Below are 20,275 nucleotides of genomic sequence, written 5' to 3'. Positions count from 1 at the left end.
GTAATCTGTTTAAATCTGTTTCAGTGAAAAGTATCTTAAAGTTGCAAAACTTTGAGAAGTATATATTTTGTACCACACTGCATAATACAATTCTCAGAAATATTCTGACTTTACTGGTGTTGGCACGTGAAAGTGTCTGAGAACTTAAATTTGAGTTTTATGGAGAAATAAGGAGGAAAAGTTTGTGTTTTGGGGTTTTCTGTTTGTTTTGTTTTTTCCTCTCCTTGCTTAGGAGTAGTAGTGCTACGTTAAATCTTAAAGACAAATCTGTACTGAAGCACACAAAAGTGGAAACTATGTAGCCTTTAAAAATCCCACTGGTGATTGTGTTTTGAATTTGCCTTGAAATATAAGAAAGATTAATATTTTGGTTCTTTAATCTTTGCTTTTCCCTCTTGAGCTGCATTGTTCTTTAGTATATGTAATAATGTACATTTCAATCGTTTTGTCTTTTTTGTTCTTTTTTTTTTGTAGTCCCTTTTGTAAGGTGTTATGCTTACTTGTTACAGTAGCAATAAACTCCATACAGAGTCTCTGTATTTAGAAAATTGATAGCAAATTCTTAATTACATTTGATATTATAATTCTTTTTAATACAGCCTGATACATGTTTTATGCTAGATATATCGATTGCTTGATAGTAAGGACTGCCCCTTTTTTAATGATGGATTTTGTGAACCTAATACTGTCATAATTTTAGTCATATCATACAGGCTTTTGAAAACGTGTGATACGTTTTAATGCAGTTTCAGAGGCTTCTGATTCATTTCAGATATTTACGTATATTCTCTCTGCTTGGGGACGGTATAGGTGGGACATGATAGCTCTGCATGCTGTCAAGGTTGCTAGACCCCATCCCTCATGGAGAGATGCCAAGTTCAATTATAGGTACCTTTACCAGACTTCAGCAGCTCAAGCTGAAATTTTCCATGATGGGTATCTGCCATAGCCTAAAGCTTTTCAGCAATATAGGTCAGGTGCTTCGGAGGCTGGGGCTAGGAAGAAAGAGATGATATTTTCACATGAAAAATCTTGGTAACTTTTATATTGAAAGGCTTTTGTGCACCATCTTTGAAGCAGGAATTTAATATTTGACAGGAGGTGGCTTTTGTGTTCGGAATGTGTCTTTCCCTTTCGAAAATCCTTTCCAATTTGGCCAAGTCACCTTCTGAAATACTGCAATTTTTTATTTTATTTTTTTTTTTAACTTTTGTTCAAGATCTATTAGAGTTACAGTTTTCCTTACAGCCAGCAGTGCCCGCGTTGGTGTGTGTTTGCAGCACTGCAGAGCAGCTGAAGGTGCACTCCCCAGCTCGCTCAGCCGAAGTTAAGTGGCTCCTTGTTTTGCTCAGGGGGGGAACTGGGGCGAGATGCTGAAACGGCGAGCGTGGAGTGCTCTCGTGTGCTCTCAGACACCTCGACACTGAATATCTGTGTAGTTGGAGCAAACGGAAATTGGCCATGTTGTGAACATGCCAGAGCTGGAGTCGGCAGAGGGGGAGAGAGAAAGCCCGGGCGAGGAGTGTGGAGGAGGAGGGGAGGTCTCAGGCTGAAGGCAGAGCAGTGGTGGCCCGAGGAGTTTGATATTCTCCCTGCTTCTGGTGTTCAGTGTCCCGGGTGGCCCTGGACACTCACCGAAAGCGTGTTTTCTCACCGGTGGGGATTCGTCACCTCTCTCAGTTCAAATGCTTTGTTAGCCTTTGCCTGCTGAATGCAACTGTTGCACACTTACAGGTATGATTCAAGCCAGTGGGATCTGTGTTTTGAATTATCTCCGTTTTATAGTCATTTCAAAGGGGTGTAGTGGAAAACCTGGTCATATTAGTACTTCGCAGACATAGTTTAGTGTGGAGCATGAAGGAAGTTTCCAAGAGGACTTTAGTTTTCAGAGTAGGATTGAAGAGGAAAGCAAACCGTGGCATAGCTCGTTAGATGAACACCATCTGTGCTCGACGCTGAGCGAAGCAGGGAGTCGTGCGGCCAAGAGCAGGCAGTCGTGTCCTGCGTGTACCGTCACGTATACGCACGCACAGAGGGGGCAGCACGATCATCAGATGAATAAGCCGTGCTGTTCTGGCGTTCCCGAGTTTGCAGGGTGCTTGTCTTGGCAGCCTTAATGCTTTCTTCAGCATGGAGTTGATATGCAAGCTGCATTATGTGCAAGTTTGTGCGGCTGGGCGGACAGATAGAGCATATGTACATGTAGGGGCTTGGTGCTCCAAACTCTCCCGGGGAGTGTCTGCACTTCAGTTTTCAATATTTAGGTCAATTTTGAGGTTAACCTAAACTGTGAATTACTTGTGTTCTCTTCAGTATTGGTAGGCTTTTTCTTGCACATGAGCAATCAAGTCTTACTACTGTTAAATACCTCAAAATCTTGTGAAAGTGTTTTTTTTGTTGTTGTTGTTTTGTTTGGTTTGGTCTGAATTTGTGTAGTTATTAGTCTGTTTGGCCACTCACAGCTTGTCAGGTGCTAAAGTTCACTTATTTTTACCTTTCTACAGTCCTGGCAAGGAAGCTGTGTTGACATTTTTCCTGATACATGACATTAGTCTTGCACGCTCAGCAAACCTGAAAGGCATTGTTGCAAACTTTTTAAGAAGGTGGATTTACAAAGAAGTAGTATTTGAGGAATACAAGAAGGGAAGGCTGGAGCTCTGTCGTGCTCTTGAAGTTATCCCAAGTTGTTTTTCTAATGCGTGAACTGCTGACCAGAATGTGACTGTTCTGTTTTTGTTTGTTTTTGGAGGAAAGATTACTTGTTTTGTAGGAGTATTGACAAAAGTATCCAGTTGTCTTGCCGACTGTTTTTTTAAATCAGTCGTAGTGGGACTGGATTGTTTAGGATAACTAATAAAAAGTTGTTTCTGATAATTTTTAAGACTTATGTGAAAATAGATTGTGAACAAATGTTATCATTGCATTCTACTCTAATGAAGGTTTTGAGACTGAAAATGGTGCCTCTCCTCATGACACTGTACTTGGGCTGTGATGCTTTTTCTTTTAAAAACTTATTTTCCTCCAGTCTCAGGGTATCAAGATACACCTTTGTAGACCCTAAATTTAATTTTGGCACATACGCTAAGGCGCCCGCTCTCTTCTGGTCTCGCTTGGTGCTCTCCCCTCTGTTTAACAGGGGCTCCACCACTCTCTTGTCTGGACAACTGAATAGCTGCGTTCAAGAGACTTCTCGTTGCCTGACCTTCTGTTTTGCCAGCGTCTTTCAATACTAGGAACAATAAGAAAAATACCATCATCCTGCACTTGGCACTGCTTTGCACGTTGTTCCCCATGCTGCTCTTCTGTTTGTGTACGGATTTTCCCGCGAGGCCAATTTGTGCCTTGCTGTTAAGGGAGGTGTTAGGTTGCAGACACTAAGTGGTACTGTTGATCCTGTCTCCGTTTTGTTTGCTGCGCTTGCCATATGCTCCGCAAAGGCAGGCAGCGGGGTACCTTGTTACTGTCATGACATGGATCTTCACCTGCCTCAAAGCACTTGGGATTCAAGCGGCAGATTACTAGAAGGCAAGAGAGAGGGTTAGAAATGCAGTCTCCTTTTTTGATCCTCTTACATTTCCCTTTTCTGTAGGGCTTGGCCATGGGGGAAAGTTAGCGCACAGTAAGCAAGGGTGCGAATGTCCTGTGCCCACCTCCATGTCCCCGTCTGGGCCCTGTACTGTTGTAGGGAATGAATAAGGGATTGCAGGTGCCTGTCTCCAGTGCGCCTTTCTCACTCATGCTCCCCTGCTGCCATTGCTAATTCTGTTGTCTGTCACGAGTACCTGAGACTGCTTCCGTGTCTGCTTTTGATCCCTTATTTCAGTGAAAAGTCTTCATATTATGTCAAAGTAGCAGTGCTTTACTTAACCCCTAGAAAAGGTATGGAGTAAGAGCTGGGGACTTCTGTTGCCTAAAATGTCTGAAATGCCTTGACAGCATCTTTCCCACCGCTAGAGGAAGCAACTAGGGCTTGGCTTTGAGAAGCATGTGGAGGAGGGACATAGAGAGGGAGGACACCCAAGGCAGACAGCTCTGCCTAAGCTGTTACCTGCTGGTGAGAAGCATTAGCAAGTGCCAGCCCAGGGGATAAGCTCAGCATTTACACCGTTGCCTTGCAAAACACTTCCAGGAACGTTGGCGTTTCCCAAAGCAGTTTCTCGGCTATTGTAACAAAACCTGAACACAGGCAACCCAAAACCAGGGGTTGTGGGCGAGTTGTGGAGCAGTCATCAGTCTTTCCTTTGGTTGTCCTGTGTCCCGTGTATGCAATTGCTCTTTCTCCTGTTCATTTCCGCTGCCAGGAATGACCAGGCACATCTCAGATTTTCTGCTGTCCAAAATGCCCCTCTGCGACCACGCTTGGTACATGTGTCCTACCAATGAAAATTACTGAGTGAAAATAAAAGAAGAAAACCATAACTGTGCCTTTTGTACTGTGCTGTTCCTTTGAGGTCTTCAGCCTGTTTATCTGTTCTTAAACTGGAGATCACCCTTTCCTGAGAGCGCAGTGAGTCAGGCTGAATCAGTTCCCCCGGAGAGAGGGATCAAAAGAGCTTCCCTCTTCCCCCACTACCAAAAATATCCACGGGTATTTTGAGGGAAAAGACATAATCTCAGCAGGCACTTGTCCACAACATGGGCTGTGCTGTGCCTAGCTTTGGCTAGAGCATTAGAGCTTCGCTCCATTTGTTGTGGAAGGAAGGAAGGAAGGAATTGAGAGATGGCGCTAGGGCTTTTTGTGTTTGGGGGGGGAGGGGGGGTTGTTTTGGTTTTTGTGTGTTTGGTTTTTGTTGTTGTTGTTGTTTTTAAACCTCCTCTGCTCTAGAAGAAGTGGAGAAGTGAAAATGAGGAAGAAATAAGAACCCAATATCTGCATTCTCTCCGCTATCAGTAGAAACGTGTTTCATTTTGGTATCAATCTTTACAAAATTTAGTGTGCACATGTTTCACTAATACTGTTCATATTACTCCTATAATCACTAGAATATTTTTTGGATATTTCGTTAGTTATTATTTTTGACAGTGCATTATCACAAAGATTAAATCATATTCATTGTTATGATTTGTATTTTTCATGATACAGAGCTTGTTATATTGTGCTGTGTGATGTTTGAGTCCTCTGACTTATCTTTCATAAGGTGCGGTTTTCAAGTGTGACAGCTAATGAATGGTTTATTCCCTTTATAGACGAGACAAGCTATGGATTTGCATGGAGTTTTGTGGAGGTGGCTCTCTACAGGACATTTATCATGGTATGTCAAAACCACACTTCCGTAAAAAGCTAAGTAAAGCTTGTTTTCAAAAAAGGAGATGATTACAGTCTTTTGGAATGGAAGAGGATGAATCTTAAACTTAGAACACATAATAATCCATTGAAGGTCGGCTTTAGCGTGCTTACATATTTGTGTAACTTTTTTTTTGAAACAAAATTATCTGTAGTTTGCTTTTTTTTTTTTTTTAAGAACAAGTTATTTCCTTCCTTCAGCACTTCATCTACTGACCACTACTTTTTAAAAAACATGTAAAAATTAAACAATGCTGTATTGTAAAAAGAACTTGTGCAGTTTTGCTTCATAGCCATTTTGTTTCTGAGCTTTCGACCTTTGTCTTAGTATAATCTATACCACTGCCTGCAGATACCTAGATAAATGGATTGATTAGCATGGATGCTCCTGTGCTTTTTAAGCAGTGACTTTATGTATGTTTGTATTGCAGTAGTGCCAAGAGGGCCTTTTTTTTATGCCAGATGCAAGGCATGCGAAAAGCAAAGGTGACCTATATATTTGCTTTAGGCTTAGGTGTAACAAGTGGTCGAAAAACAAGGGATGTGTAAATCTATTGCATAAAGAGAGGATCAGTCAATTGATTGCCGGTTTTCAAAAGGCAAAATCGGTTTTAAGGGGTTATAATGCCCTGGCAATAAGGTGTGTTTAGGAAGAAGAAAAAGCCATAAACAAGTAGTGGTTCTGAAGTGATATTTTTCAGACAGGAAATTGGTCCAAACTCTGAATTGCAAAGATTTTCTGCATTTGTATCTTCACATCCTTATCTTGTGTATAAACGTTTCTGTGTTTATCTCCGATGCCATGAAAACGAGACACCAGCGTACAAATTCAGACTCTTCTAATGGCTTAGTCATTTGAGCACAGCCTGGTCAATCCCTCGCATCTCTGCCAGCGTTGATAAGAGCATCGTGCCTAATAGGTTTTCTGTGGAACACCTGTAGAGCAGGAAGCGAGCTCACGTCACACACATGCCCGAACAAATGTCCTGCAGGAACAGCTTCCTGTTGCAACTGGCTTTTGGCTTCTCTGCTGCTAGCTAGAGTGAAAGGCTCTTTTCTGATCTTAACTAATTTCCACAGTGCCTTATTCCAATTGGACCGTAGGCCTCAACAATTAAATCTTAAGTAAAATAACATTTAAATTTGTCAGAATTAAATTGCTCAAAATAAACATACATGCCTAGAAGTATATACTCTGGGTGCTAATATATTTAGTTTTACATGGTTTTGGAGCTTTTCTTTCAGAAAAGGGTAGATGACTCTAGATCTGTTTTAAAGATATATATTGCATGATACTCATTTCTTGTATGGTTATAGTTTTGAAGAAGCTAAGCAGTTAGGTGCTTAATTCTTGTTTAATTTTTAACTCCCTCCTCCTTCAGTTTCCTTTGAGAAACCCCAGCCAATGTTTGTTTCCTTTGTTTTCTCTCCAAAACCTGAGAAGCTTGCAGTGAGAACAGCATTTCCTGTTCCTAAAATCTTTTAATTTCAGGATTAAAGTCCTGTGACCAGGAACAGGTCATAGGCCAGTCCTTGTTTGTGTTTTGGTGTTTGGTTTATGCTTTTCTTTACAATTAAATCCTCCTCCTTTAAGAGGCATGAGTAAAATGGGGACCTGGGGGGAGAGGCAGACTCTTCCTTACTTTGGGAAGCGCCTAGGCTGCTCGGAGGGAGAGTTTGGAAAGGTGCATGGTGCTTTCCTCTGGCTGCATCTGATGTCAGATCCTCCCAGTGTGAATGGGAAGTAACTGAGGCACAGGCTTGGAAGGAAAAGTATCTTACCAGATTTTGAGAAAGAAATAACTTCTTTTTTTTCCCTTCCGTTTCAGTGACTGGACCACTTTCAGAACAGCAGATTGCCTATGTTAGCAGAGAAACACTACAGGTAGTATGTTCAAAGGCTCTTGTGTTATAATTTGTGTACAGTTGTTTTTTAATGTAAAAGTGTTAGAAGCTAAAAAATAAAAGCTAAACATATCTGTGTGATGCCATGGAAGTGCAGTGTCTAGATGACTTACCATTTTCCTCTGATTTTTTAGGAGGTCCTTTATTATAGCCTAGAGCTGGTTTGTATAATCTGCATAACCTCAAATTATCCCACATCATTTAGATGAAAGCTGCCATTCTTTCTGTTGTCTTTTTTTTTTCTTCCTCTTAAAAAAGGGAAAAAAGAGGCATATTTATTTCTCTGTGTTTGCAATACAAATTAGTTGCTGCACATTCGAAGGAAAAATTAAAGATTTGGTTTTACATATCTTATGGTTGGTCTGTGCCTGTAAGGAAAAAAAAAAAATTTGCCTGTGTACTAGAGATGTTCAAATTAAGGCAGTCAGCCTCTCCATCGCAGGTATGCCAGGTTTTACCTTTCCTTCCCAAATTAAAGGTTAAGCCCACCAGTAAAACTTCATCAGACACAGCTTTTTTGGAGAGCGCAGTTCTCGGCTTCTGCTGAATGTGAATCTCCTGACTGCTGGCAGCGGAGAGCTGCTGCCTTTTCCAAACGCGCTCTCAGGATACCTCTGTCCAACCTCTGTCTGTCGCCTCTGAGCCAACTCTGCCACATGCCCTTTACGATTTGCATACAGTGTGCCAGAGATTGCTGACTTCTGACTCACGGGACACAACTTTTTTTTTTTTTTTTTTTTTTTTGCTTTTGTTTTTTTCTGTCCTTACAGTGAAGTCTCTTACTTGACTTACGTAGCACGTGGGAGTGTTCTTCTTTTGGTTTTCAAACCTTTAATCCCTCTTCTCCAAAGTCTGAGAAGTGTTTAGTATATAAAATGGAATTTGTGAAATCACTATTTATTATTTGGGGAGAATTCTTGGTCAATTTGTGTAAATTGCTTACGAGTTTGCTACTTTGTATGTGTTTTTTAAGTGTTATGCCAGTACCCATTTTTGCATATTCTGAAGTTATCTGTAACCGTGTGCTTATTGCACCCTGAGTTTCTGATATCTTGTTATAGTTTATAACCCAGCAGTCATTTTTCTTTGTCAAAAATCTGAGAATATAGTCCTTCTGTCAGTCCGTAAGTCACTTGTCCAGTGTTCATTTTACCTCTGAGTCCAGAATTTCACTCGAATGCCTAAAGTTAGCTTTCGATGTTTATATTTATAAGCCTGTTGTATGGTCTGATTTCAAAAAATGCTCGCTATCAGTTCTGGTTGGAATCGGAATGATTTTGAAAAGGTAGGTCCTTTAAATATGAACTTTAAAGTACTTGCCTCCAGGCATTCAGTTCTGAAAATGGTGGCCTCAAATTCTTTCAGGACAGTAGTAAAACTGAGCGAGTTGTTGGATTTTTTTGTGCCAGAGACATCCAGAGATTTAAGTATGAGGAATATAAATGGGACTTTGCCAGCTAATGCCATTTGTTGCAATGGTCAGTTAGATGCTTTGATTAATTACACTTCTGTACCAGAAGCAAATCAAAATGAGTTCTGTTTTGGGACTGCCTGCACCCCTGCCATGAGGAGCTCAAAAATCATAGGTCCAGCTGAGTATTTTTTGTCATTCCCCTGAAGGACCCAGGCTGAAATATCAGCAAGCAGGGTTGGGTTTGGGGGGGGGGGGGGGTTGCCTTTTTTTTTTTTTTTTTTTTTTTGCTTTTTTTTCTCACTTTTGTAGTTCATTTAAGGAGTTGGATTTCGTAACTGATTAGGCCTTCAGCTACATCACGTTCAGGTTTTCATGAGCTGACAAAGAGAAGATACCCCTAAAATATATCATCAGTAGTATTGTTGTCTATCTGTACAATGCTATTTACTTGAAAATTTGAAGTACCAAGTCATGTAAGTAAGTATTTCCCCCTCTTTTTTTTTTTTTCCATCAGTCTATTTTGGACTATCCATGAAAATGCTGATAACTGATAACAGTCCTAATTTCTTTTTGGAATCAACTCTGTGATGTCTTACACAAGCTGGCAAAAAAGTCTGTTGTGCCATTAGCATCTCCAGTGAAACGTAGTCATTATGGAGGTTCATGACCTCAGAGTGACACAGATATTTACCTGCAGTTTGCCCTGTGGAAAAATATTTTAGAGATAAGCCTGGAATGCCAGAAGTGACATGCTCTGTGATTTTTCTTGCAAAGATTCAGTCTCCTTGTATTCATCCAAAGATTTTAAAATGTCTAACTTGGGTTGAGGCACTGAGTCCCCAAATCCTTTGGTGCCATCACCAAGACCCAGAAAGTCAATCTGATACTTCCTGCAGAAATTCATGAGTTAGAGTTGAACTCCTGTGCTAGCCCCAAGGCGCTGTCTGCTGGTACGCTTTTAGTGTTACTTGAAACCTGTAATGATATAGGAGAACATCTCTGCGCCAGGTATCTTGTGATCAGATTGTTGAATAGTACAGTGATAGGCAATTTAAAAGTAATTAGCATGGACTAAAAAGGTGACACTTAGCAGGTCCAGAAGAAAAACATTCTCAAGTTGAGTTTTCCTACAAAAGGTGCCTGCTGTTCTTTCCTTCTATCCATGTTTAGATATTATGCTACTAAGAATACCAAGTTTGCAAATGTAATTAACTTGCACTGAAAAATAAGAGTGTACTTCAAGCACAGAGTCATTCAGTTGACTGAATTGGACCCAAATCTGCCTGTTAATTTAATAAGAGATGTCTATAAAATGAAAAATACTGGACTAAATTATTACCTAAATATTTCCTGCAGGGACTATATTATCTTCACAGTAAAGGAAAAATGCACAGAGACATTAAGGTAAGTCAAAGCTGAAGGGAATTTTCGTGTTTTTAAAATCAGATATACCAACTGTTATGGTTCTTTATTGTTGGAGATATTTTGGAGATATTTTTAAATAGCTTGTTTCTTCTGCTTATTAGAATAAAACTAAATTTTTTGCTCAAGGGAAGAAAAAATTTTCTTTAAAATGCATTCATGGTAATAGTTTGTTCTTTTAATGGGAGCCAAAGAGAGCACTTATTTAGACTGGTGCTGTGAAATTTAGACATCAGCTGGTGCCCGGAGCAGCTCGTGTTCAGCTTGACATAAGAGTGCGTTCTCTGCGGAAGAAGAAAGAGCTTTGGCCTCTTCAAGAAATTTGACATGCCCGTCTCTCTGCACCTGCTAGTAAACAGAGCCATTGCTCTGGCCTCTTGCCTTTCCTTTGGTGAGCAGTTTGCAGGGCAGTGGCGGCTGTTTTACATGGTTCTTGGAGATGGGAGGCTGCTTCTTCTGTCTCCTCCAGCCCATGCTCAAACTAGAGAGGCGACCGCAAGTCAGATTCCTACCACTGACTTGTTTAAAACTTAATCTCAACAAGGCTGTACCAAAGCTGGTTTGCTCAGACTGTTATACTCTCTGTTGTAGCTTCCTTCTGGTGCCTCCCATTCACTTTTTGTCCCTGGAGAGTTTTGTTACCTGCTCTTCACCTTTCCAAACTCCTCCTTGCTCAGACTCCAGCTTAAACCTGGCAGGCTTCCTCCTGGATATCTGACAGTAAATTATGATGTTCCTTTGTGTTGTGCTTTTTGTGAAACTGAGGGTGCAATGCACGTGGTAGTTTCAACCGCATAATGTAGCCTAGTTTTGAGTTTTTCCAAGTAGTTCTCGTTGACCGCAGAAGGATATTTGGGTTCTGAGCACTCATGAAAATCACTTCTGAATGAGATATTAATTTGGACACGAAACTTGGATATTTTTGTCACAAGTTAGAGAATGCTAAATGATGCTTAAAAGGACACAGTGCACAGGTATCTGTTTCTGAACAGAACTGTGCTAATTAAAATGCCCGGAATACTTACAGTTAGATTTTACAAAACATTGTTCACACAAGCATGGAGAAACAGTATCGTCATCTGCAGATCTCACTGTCAAATTATACCTGCTTCCTTCAATAGCAAAGTTTTATGTCTTTAGAATACTTATCCTGTTAGTCTTGAAGGGCAGATAAGGTTGAGAACGTTTACTGGGCTGTCGCGGTATTTACCAAGCTCCGTTTATAAGGCTCCTTAACTATACTTGTGCAATGCTTGCCAGAGTAGGCTGCATTGCTCAAGTATTCCTGCAGGCCTGACTTCCCTTCTCCTGTAAAAAAACATAATCTGGAAAACCCTAAGTCCTTTGGAAACCCGTCTTTGCCTCCTTTCTGTCCGGTTTATGGGCAGTGCTGGCATTCATAGCTCTGCATTTAGCTTTGTGTTTAGCCAACTTCTACTTTTGCTCCGATCTACCTGTAGCTGGTTTCCTTCTTTAGATCAGGTTTGTCCTCAGTCCTTTTATGTGGTAATTTTATGGTACCAACTGTTGTTTTGGGTTAGTTTTTATTATTAAACTGAAGTAAAAGATACGTTAGTCACAAAAAAATGAACTTTTAACAATAGAATCTCTATCGCATAAGGACGGAAATAATTTTGCTAAACACTTGAATATCAAGGCTTGTCCTTAAGGCTATAATTACCAAGGCGCTCAAACAAGACAAAACCAGTTCCTACAGATGGAAAAGAAAATTAAACTACTTCCACTTTGACCTTTTACAGTTCCTGGTTCCTTTCAATCAGTGTAAATAGGAAAAAGAAAGTAAGAATTCATCAGCATAGGCAAATCATCATATTCCGCTGTTTGAGAGGGTTTTGTGTACAATGGGAACTCTGAAGTACCATAGGCTAGAGAGGACTAAACTTAAATGTCATGAGAAACCCTGTATATCCCAGTTCCGTTAGATAATAGAATGGCAAGCTGCCAGTTTCACAAATATTTCCTTTATAAGGCTACAGATTTCTTGAACGCCCAATCCTTGGTTTGCCTTTGGCCCCTAGGCTATCATGGATCTCCCATTAAAAAAAAAAAAAAAAAAAAAACTTTAATCAAGTATCAGAAAAATCTGCATGTTTTAATTGAAGGTCTTTTGTTGTTGTTTTTAAGGGAGCAAACATTCTTTTAACGGATAATGGCCATGTAAAATTAGGTGAGTTAATAAAACTCTGTTAATAAAACTCTGTTAAATTTGTATGTACTCTAAACATAATGCAGAAGACTTTCTAGTTTTAATCTCATGTAATGGTTTGTGTAAGGAATTAACGAACATCAGTGGGGAACACATCAGAATTATTTTTCTCTTGCTGGTAATATCTAACTGTCCACCATCAAATTAGTACTTTAGGAGTAATTGGGGTATAGTTTTGGAACACTGAGGTTGGAGGAAAAAAAAAAGACCAAATGGTGTTGTGAAGGCAAGCTAAAAATCAAATCAGAGAGTGTTATTAATTTTAATAAAATGCAGCATCTGGAGTTCCTAGGTATGAAATGTAGTTTAAAATACTCCCTGAAGGAATCTCTTAGAGAGTATTAAGTGACATATTTTTTCATATTACGAAAGCACATGTTAGGATTTCTATGCCAGCCACTTCCTTTCTTGTGTTAACATGTTTGTGTGCAGCCTGCGTATTTGGCAGGTGATCAAGCGGGGCTGACCCACAATTTGAGAGTCACCAATTTTCCATTATTTGCTCTTACTGTTTGTTTTTTGTTAAATATTCCCAGTATATTTAAAGAAAAAAATCTTACAGTGGGGAAACCAAACTGTCATGTTCATAAGCAATGAATTACACTGAATCATTGCTTCAGTTATGAACTGTCATCTTTTTTTTTTTTTTTTTTTTTTTTTTTTACAGCTGATTTTGGAGTATCTGCACAGATAACAGCTACAATTGCCAAAAGGAAATCTTTCATTGGCACCCCATATTGGTAATTGCTTTCTTTGGTTGTTAGTATAGTAGTAAAATATGCACCACTGTTGAAAACTTAAGTTATATAACTTTCTGGGTAGATGAATCACTGAAGACTGTCAAACTTTCTAGCTATCATATTTGAATTATTTGTGCTAAATCCTGAACTAACTGAACATCAGACAAGCTGTTGTAATGCTCTGAAAAATTGAAACAATGTGCTGCTATTGCCTAATGTATCTCAATTCAGTCCATTTCAAATTATCTGTAATTTTGCATGTCTCTGATCTTAAAAATTTTTCTTTCCTGATCATCCATTTTGGTGCCTTACGTTCCCCCACCCCAGCTCTGTCTCTTCTGCAACTCTTCTGTTCATAATGAGGTTTCACTTTTGTCTCCGCAGATGCTTTTGCCATGTCTGAAATGTCTCCTTTAAGCTATTTTCTCTTTCTGTTTTTTTTACCTTGTTTAGACTGATTGAACTAAAACTTACCTTTCTGTTCTGTCTGTGTTGCATCTTAATCTTTCCCTCCATAAACTAGTTTGCATAATTCATACTTTTTATATTTCAACTTTTTAATTTTTCTCTGCTCTCTCTCTAGGGGAGTTGGTTGTTCCCTTTTGCCTTGAAGTAAATAACATGCTCTTCACTGTAAAATAGCATTTTTCTGCTGTGTGTTTTTCCTTGCAAAGTATTCAGAGCTTTCCGTATGAAAGTATAGCATGTCCAAGAAAAAGCATATGTAAAGGAAAAATAATCCAAATATTCAGACTTGAAATAGGCTCAAGCAGAGCATTTTTAGCATTCTTGTGTAGTGGAAGTCACGCCAAGGCATGGATTCGCTTCCCTTTCAGAGTAACGCAAGCATCCCTCAGTCGCGGTTGCGTAAGGGGCCCATGGCTCTTTCCCGACTAAGACGTCTGGGTGACTGCGGTCCCGACCTCTGTCACTGGATAACTTCCAAATTGTGCCAGGCTTCTCGAATGACGCGCCAGAACCTTAAACAGTAACTTTGAAAGCATTACGTAGGTTAAATAGTGATGAAAAGCACCACTTCTCCTTTGCGAGGCTTCTCAGAGATTTGGGAGGAGAAGCAAGGAAGCAAAACTGTTGAGACTGCAGAGGGGAAAGCTGAGTGAGAAACAGCAGTGTGAAGGTTTTAGTGGTTATCAGAGGTGTCCGAGCAGGCAAGGATATGGTGGCTGGATGGCAGAGAAACAAAGGGGAAAACCGTGCAGTGTCTTTAGTTCCAGTAATCCATCTATTTACCTTTTCGCTTCTCTTCCATTTAATTTTAAAATTATCCCTTGCTCCCCCTCTACCTCAGTAACTCCTTGTTCCTCTTTCAGTAGCTTCCCTTTTTGATTTAAAGTGTCTGTCTGTCTGTCTGTCTGTCTGTCTCTCTTGCTCTCGCTTCTGTGAACTCTTTAATTTTGTGATCTTTTTTGAAAGTAGGGAGATTTCTTTACAAAGTCTAATATATACAAAAATCAGTTGAGCCGTCTCTGGTAACATCAGGCAGTAATTGAGGACTCATGGTATAGGTTAACATGCACAGGTGAAACTCTGGAGGAAATTTTTGTAAATGTAGTTTATCCAAATGGATTTTGTTTGTTTGTTTTTGGTGGTCTCCTGGGCTAGTGAAGTCCAAAGCTTAAAAACATTAACACATTTGCTGTCTGATACGGCTACACAGGACAATCAAATCCCTGATTTACTTCAGGAATCCAAAACATGTGACACTGCCTACTGAATCATTTTCTTTAGGTATTCCTATTTATGCAGGTCAATTAGGAATGTAAAATTTTTCCACCTGAGGATCTGAAACTACTTTGTAAACTTAAATGAGGTCTTTCAACATTACAATGAGATAGATGTTACAGATGAGGAGAACTCTGTTTAGAGCTGACGATAAGTCCTCAGGTCTCATGCTTTCTGGAGACCACAAAGCTGTTGCTTGTTACATTCCTCTTTTGAATGCCTCTCCTCAGTCAGTTGATCGCTTTCTGGAATGACGTGCATAATTTTGTTTCAATTTTACTCTAGTTGAATGATTATATCTTAGACTGCGACAGTTCCTTTTGCTATTGCAAAAAAAGTCCAAAACCATTGGTTTCATCCACTTCCTGCCAAACATCTGTTTTCAAAACTGCCCATTTAGTCACTGGAAGATGGTTGATGAAAAGTTCACATTCGCTCCAGTGAAGGAGGGATTCTGTTTTGGGAATTATTTTCCTATCATTGCTCTCAATTAAATGAAGAAGTACCACAAAGTTAATTCATTGGAAAGAAAGGGACAGAGTGAAAGAAAAAAACTTGCACTTTCCAAATTTTTGTGAAATTTAGAAGCTTAAAATTAAGATGTGTATGCTATATACCTTTACATATATATGCATACATATATATCTAATATAAATGTATATACTATAAGCTTATAAATAGAGAGCTATAGAGGAATGCACAGAAAACAGCTGCATACAAAGGAATGTTTGTGGAGGGAAGTGTATCTAAAAGAAAAGTGTCTTGCCCTTTAGGATGGCACCAGAAGTTGCTGCAGTGGAAAGAAAAGGTGGATATAACCAACTGTGTGATCTTTGGGCAGTTGGAATAACTGCTATAGAACTTGCCGAACTTCAGCCTCCGATGTTTGACTTGCATCCAATGAGGTTAGTAAATGGTTAAAGCTTGTTTCAGCAATAGATCTTCATAAATAATCTGTTTGGAGTAGCTGGCTACGTGTGCTTGCTGTATTTGGGGCTGCTGCAAGGGTATTGAGTTTTAAGTGTTCTGAATGTATGTGACAGAAATTGTAACTCCTTCTGGCGCATAAATGTGTAACCTTTCCTGGTAGTGTCTCTCAAACTGATGGACTTCTTACTGCCAACAGAAAAAGTGAATTTAATAATCTGTCTTGTATTTGTATCGCGATGCAAACCACAGAAATACTGTTTTTTCAGGGCACTCTTTCTAATGACGAAAAGCAACTTCCAGCCTCCTAAGCTAAAGGACAAAATGAAATGGTAAGCAGTTCTCTGCTTCAGTTGATAATGATCATGTATTTCACTGGACAAGGAATTCTAATGTTTACCATTTCATTTTCAGGTCCAATAGTTTCCATCATTTTGTGAAAATGGCACTTACAAAAAATCCTAAAAAAAGACCTACAGCTGAAAAATTACTACAGGTATAAATTTGTGTATGCCTTTCTTAAATGTTATGAAATAAAAATAAGCTTAAAATGACTGAAAATTTTAATGTGTTTTTTTTTCTTCTGTCTTTCAGCATCCTTTTGTTACCCAGCCATTAAATAGAAGTCTTGCTATTGAACTTCTGGATAAAATGAACAATCCTGATCATTCCACTTACCATGATTTTGATGATGATGACCCTGAGGTAGGAATACATTTTAATCATAAAATCAGATTGGGATTTCATTTGCCAACAAAACAAAATGATTAGATCATAAATAGATACATAAATACTATTTATTGAGCCACAGAACCTTTTGTGATCTCAGAATACTCTCAATGGTTATTTTTATTTCTGGTTGTGCTGCCCCATCACATGTACAGACATCTACCAAAGTTATTATAGTGGGGGGGGGGGGGAAGGGAGAAGCTCAAAGAGCAAGAGATTTAAATATTTTTAAAATTTCATTTATTGTCCTCCTTGTAAGAATTTGTGTTGCAAAAGTAAATGTGGACTACTTCCCCAGTCCTGAGTTCTGCCATGCCTTCTGTTTCTTCATGGAGTGATGTTTGCATTCATCCGCAAGGAAAGCGTTCATAAAAATCATTTCACACTTGCATAGAACTTAGTCTTTTGCTCATAGTCTACTGTCTGCTCAATTTTGACATGAGAAGAAGAAAAAGAAGGATCCCATAGGTGTGTTTTGTCAAATGTTTTGCTGTGTGTTTCTTGCAGATTATATTTTTCTGTCTTAGAATAATTTAGGAGATTTGATTTCACTTCTGTCAAAGGCAAAATTTCTGCTTTTCTGCTTTAACAGCTGGGGAAAAAAATATCATGCTTATGTAAGAATGAGAAACTCAGCAGGACTGAAGTGTTTCACAAATAAGAGAAGATAAATACTTTCACTGCATCCCATCTTCACAGTTAACTTTATGCTAGTGAAGACTTTCCAAATGTTTACAGTTCCCATAACTTCCACTGATTCATTAATTGCATACTTAGGTATTTTACTTTTCTTTATAGAAAAACTAGTCTCAAAATGCCTTCAAATGAAAATAGTCTCACAAGGAGCAACTACTTTAAGGGATTCATCTTCAGATTTTACAAGTTAAATGAGCTTCCACCTTCTAGAACAGCAAAGACAAGTTGACGTGCACCGAGTCTGTTTCTGTCTTCCTTAGAAGTTGAAATGAAATTGGAGAAAAGCAAAAGTGAAATCTGGTTTTCTATTGTAGAGTGCAATGTTAGTTTTTGTTAAATATTTCGGGGCGGGGGAAGGCATAAAGATTGAATAGTCGATATGCTTAAAACAATTGCAAGTGAAAGAGAGCCCTTAGTAAATTTTTCTATAAAAACTCTTCAGTGAAGTTAAACACACACAGAAACTCTTACTGTATTAGACTTTCACATCAGTGTTAAGAGAAAGCTGTCTGATTCCTTACTGTGGACAGAGACAGCACTGAGAAGCTCAGATCTCTTCCTTACAGTAAGCTCCCGGCATCAGGTGTTCCTTAGTTCAGTGATGACAGAGAGCTCTGAGGCCTGCCTGAAACAGAAATTCTGTTGAAACCGGAAAGCCAATGCTTTCATGAGCCATCATAAGAAGGGAAGATATCTGTTTTGGGTGTGCTTCCTATCAGTGGACTGCTCGTATCAGAGTAGCTTGCCCTGGGCTCTTCCCTGCTTTCCTGGAAGCTGTACTGAATTATCCATGTGCCATCTCCCTGTGTCACTTGCGTGCATCTTCAGCAGGAATCCCAGACATCTTTATTTTGGGCCACTCAGGTGAAGAATCTCACTTCCCTTCCTGTATGGCATCACTTCAGTACCCATTTTATTGACAGTTACTTGTAGCTTTCAAAATAGTATTCACTCTTTCATGTAACTTCTGCCTTATTATTAAGAAGGTTCTTCTGTTGTTCAGTATATATGAAGCATGGTATCAGGGAAAAGCTATGCCTTGTCTGGGGAGAAAATAATAGGAAGAGAAAACAACCTCACAGCAGTGATCAAAGACACTTATTTTCATCATTTATAAAGGACCTGGGCTGGCTGACAGTACTGAGGCTAAGCAAGCTGTCTCACATGTCTTTTGACTTTTGTTCTTTACAAAGTTAGTTCAAGTTTGTTGTTATTTCTCCATCATTGTTCATCATGTGGCGTTGAGCTCTTCAGTGGGCTTCAGTCACCATTATCTGTAGTGCTGAATCTTCTTCATCAGGCAGACGACTCAGATGTCTCTTCTCGTTTCTCTCCTAACCATGTTACCAGATAACATTCCATCATTGGGGCATTTAATCCACCTGCAAAATAAAACTGATAGTGGCACTTGTGAAAGCTCTCTCTTGCACAATAAGCAAGGTAGAATCCTCTTCTGTGAACAAAGCAGATAACAGATTATCTGATGCATCTTGAGCAAGGTCTGTATTTCAGATGAGGAAGAAGTCCTGCCACAGATAAAGCAGTTGTTGGCATTGTGGTCATTCCCCGAATAAATCAAAGGGGATAAGAAATGTGCATGCTCTTTTTATACACAGTTGAACTTGCTCCAAGACCTGCCTGTTCATAGAGGTAGATGGAGGTGCTCATCCGAACTTGGGAAATATCTGCTTCTATACTAGAGGCAATCACCTGAATGCATCCATCAAAAATGGAAAGAAGCAACGTAAGATGGTACAACCTTGGTGAGAATCTTGAGCTTCAGACCTACTCCCTAATGTCTTTTTTTGAAAACTAGAGAGCTTTTCTGGTTATCAGTGGTCTTTGAAGGGAAGTCTACTGCCCACTGCAATGCCAGCTCTTCACCTGGCCTGTGCTGCTTTTGTGGGGATGCTATCTGTTACTCTTTGGATACTCTGGGGAGTTATGTGGGTGAGGTAGAGAGTAAGATGTGGATTTGCTGCCTCTTTGAGGAGTACCTTACTTTCTTCAAATCATTCTTAACTATGTTCAGGCAAAGGTAACATATTCATTGTGGTTAATACTGTGGAAGAACAAAAGATAACAATCATGCAATCTGCTTATTCAAATGTAATCAAACAGGTCTCCCCTTGATATAGTCATTATTCATTTGGCAACATATGTGCGATTGTGCCATTTTTCCATCGTTTCCCCCCACCCAAGTAATGAAGGACCATTTGGTTTCCCATTCAGTCAAAGAAAGGATTTCCATCCGGAATTCTGCATTCACCCCTGGATGAATAAACCTTTGGAGCTGTTGGAAACTGCTTCTCCACCTCATTTTTGTGACAGTGATTCCTGTGATGGATATAGTGTTAGTGAAAAGGGCTGCAAAGAGGAAAGTGCTTCTGTTTGCTCCTTCATGCACTATATGTTTTGGGGCTAAGATTGCTCTTGAGCTCCATACTGCGCTTAAAGTTGTGTCTGGATGGCATTTGTGTCAGGGAGTTAACCTATATTCCTTTGTACTCGATCACAGCTTGCACACCTTGTACGTCAGCTGTTTCTATCGGTTTGTCACCTGGGTAGGGCATTCAGGGTGACTTGAGAACTTTGCCTCTGTGACAGGGTGATGAGGATTTGATAGTGAGCTGCGTTTGGATTTGTTAGGTGATAGCAAAGAGCCTTCCTTCCCACAAGAACTGTGACCCATCTTACCAGAGCTCAAGCAGTAATTCCCTCTGGGATGCTCCTGCTTGTGGGACCCACAGAGCTGTTGCTCGGACTCTGCGCTGACCCTCTGAGCAATACGCTGGTGCTGGTGCTTCCAGCCAACTTTTGAACTGTCCTTCGTTCATAACTCAGCCAGAGGCTCTGGGACTCTTCTCCCCATTGCTGCTCTAGTGGATAGAGCTGCTCAGTGTGTGAATTGACATGTAGGCCAGCACTTCAGGGGTGTGGGTGTGGGACATCCTCAACTGTAACTCTTCTTTAGTGTCCGATGTTTGTGTCTGTTCACAACCTGTTCTCCTCTTCTGTCCTGTGGGCTCCCAAGGGGGTTTCCAGGAGTTCTGTGGGCTGGGAGAACCCAGTGTAAGGGCAGGCTCTGCCTGTAGCGCAGCGCAGACATCTGTGATGGGATCCGAGGAACTCGCACAATGATGCTACAAAGACAAAAATATGTCCCCCACCCCCAAACTTTGGCTCCT

At 39.9% G+C, this 20,275-nt stretch overlaps 1 protein-coding gene across 8 annotated transcripts in view; it reads left to right on the top strand.

Annotated features, from left to right (window-relative positions):
• MAP4K3 (mitogen-activated protein kinase kinase kinase kinase 3) overlaps positions 1-20,275 on the top strand; it is an 80,092-nt gene that overhangs the window by 13,098 nt on the left and 46,719 nt on the right. For all 8 annotated transcript variants that reach the window (XR_010883659.1, XM_067292862.1, XM_067292861.1 and 5 more), the window contains exons 4-12: positions 5,188-5,252; positions 7,114-7,169; positions 9,960-10,007; positions 12,171-12,213; positions 12,920-12,992; positions 15,509-15,640; positions 15,932-15,994; positions 16,077-16,158; positions 16,257-16,367. Coding sequence is in view for 7 of the 8 variants with exons in the window: in XM_067292862.1 (XP_067148963.1) it covers positions 5,188-5,252; positions 7,114-7,169; positions 9,960-10,007; positions 12,171-12,213; positions 12,920-12,992; positions 15,509-15,640; positions 15,932-15,994; positions 16,077-16,158; positions 16,257-16,367 (673 nt within the window). In the remaining variant the exon portion in view is untranslated. The remainder of the gene's footprint in view (positions 1-5,187; positions 5,253-7,113; positions 7,170-9,959; positions 10,008-12,170; positions 12,214-12,919; positions 12,993-15,508; positions 15,641-15,931; positions 15,995-16,076; positions 16,159-16,256; positions 16,368-20,275) is intronic.

Source organism: Apteryx mantelli, chromosome 3, assembly GCF_036417845.1.
Source record: "Apteryx mantelli isolate bAptMan1 chromosome 3, bAptMan1.hap1, whole genome shotgun sequence".
NCBI classification, from domain to species: Eukaryota; Metazoa; Chordata; class Aves; order Apterygiformes; family Apterygidae; genus Apteryx; species Apteryx mantelli.
This window is presented reverse-complemented; position numbering and strand designations above follow the sequence as displayed.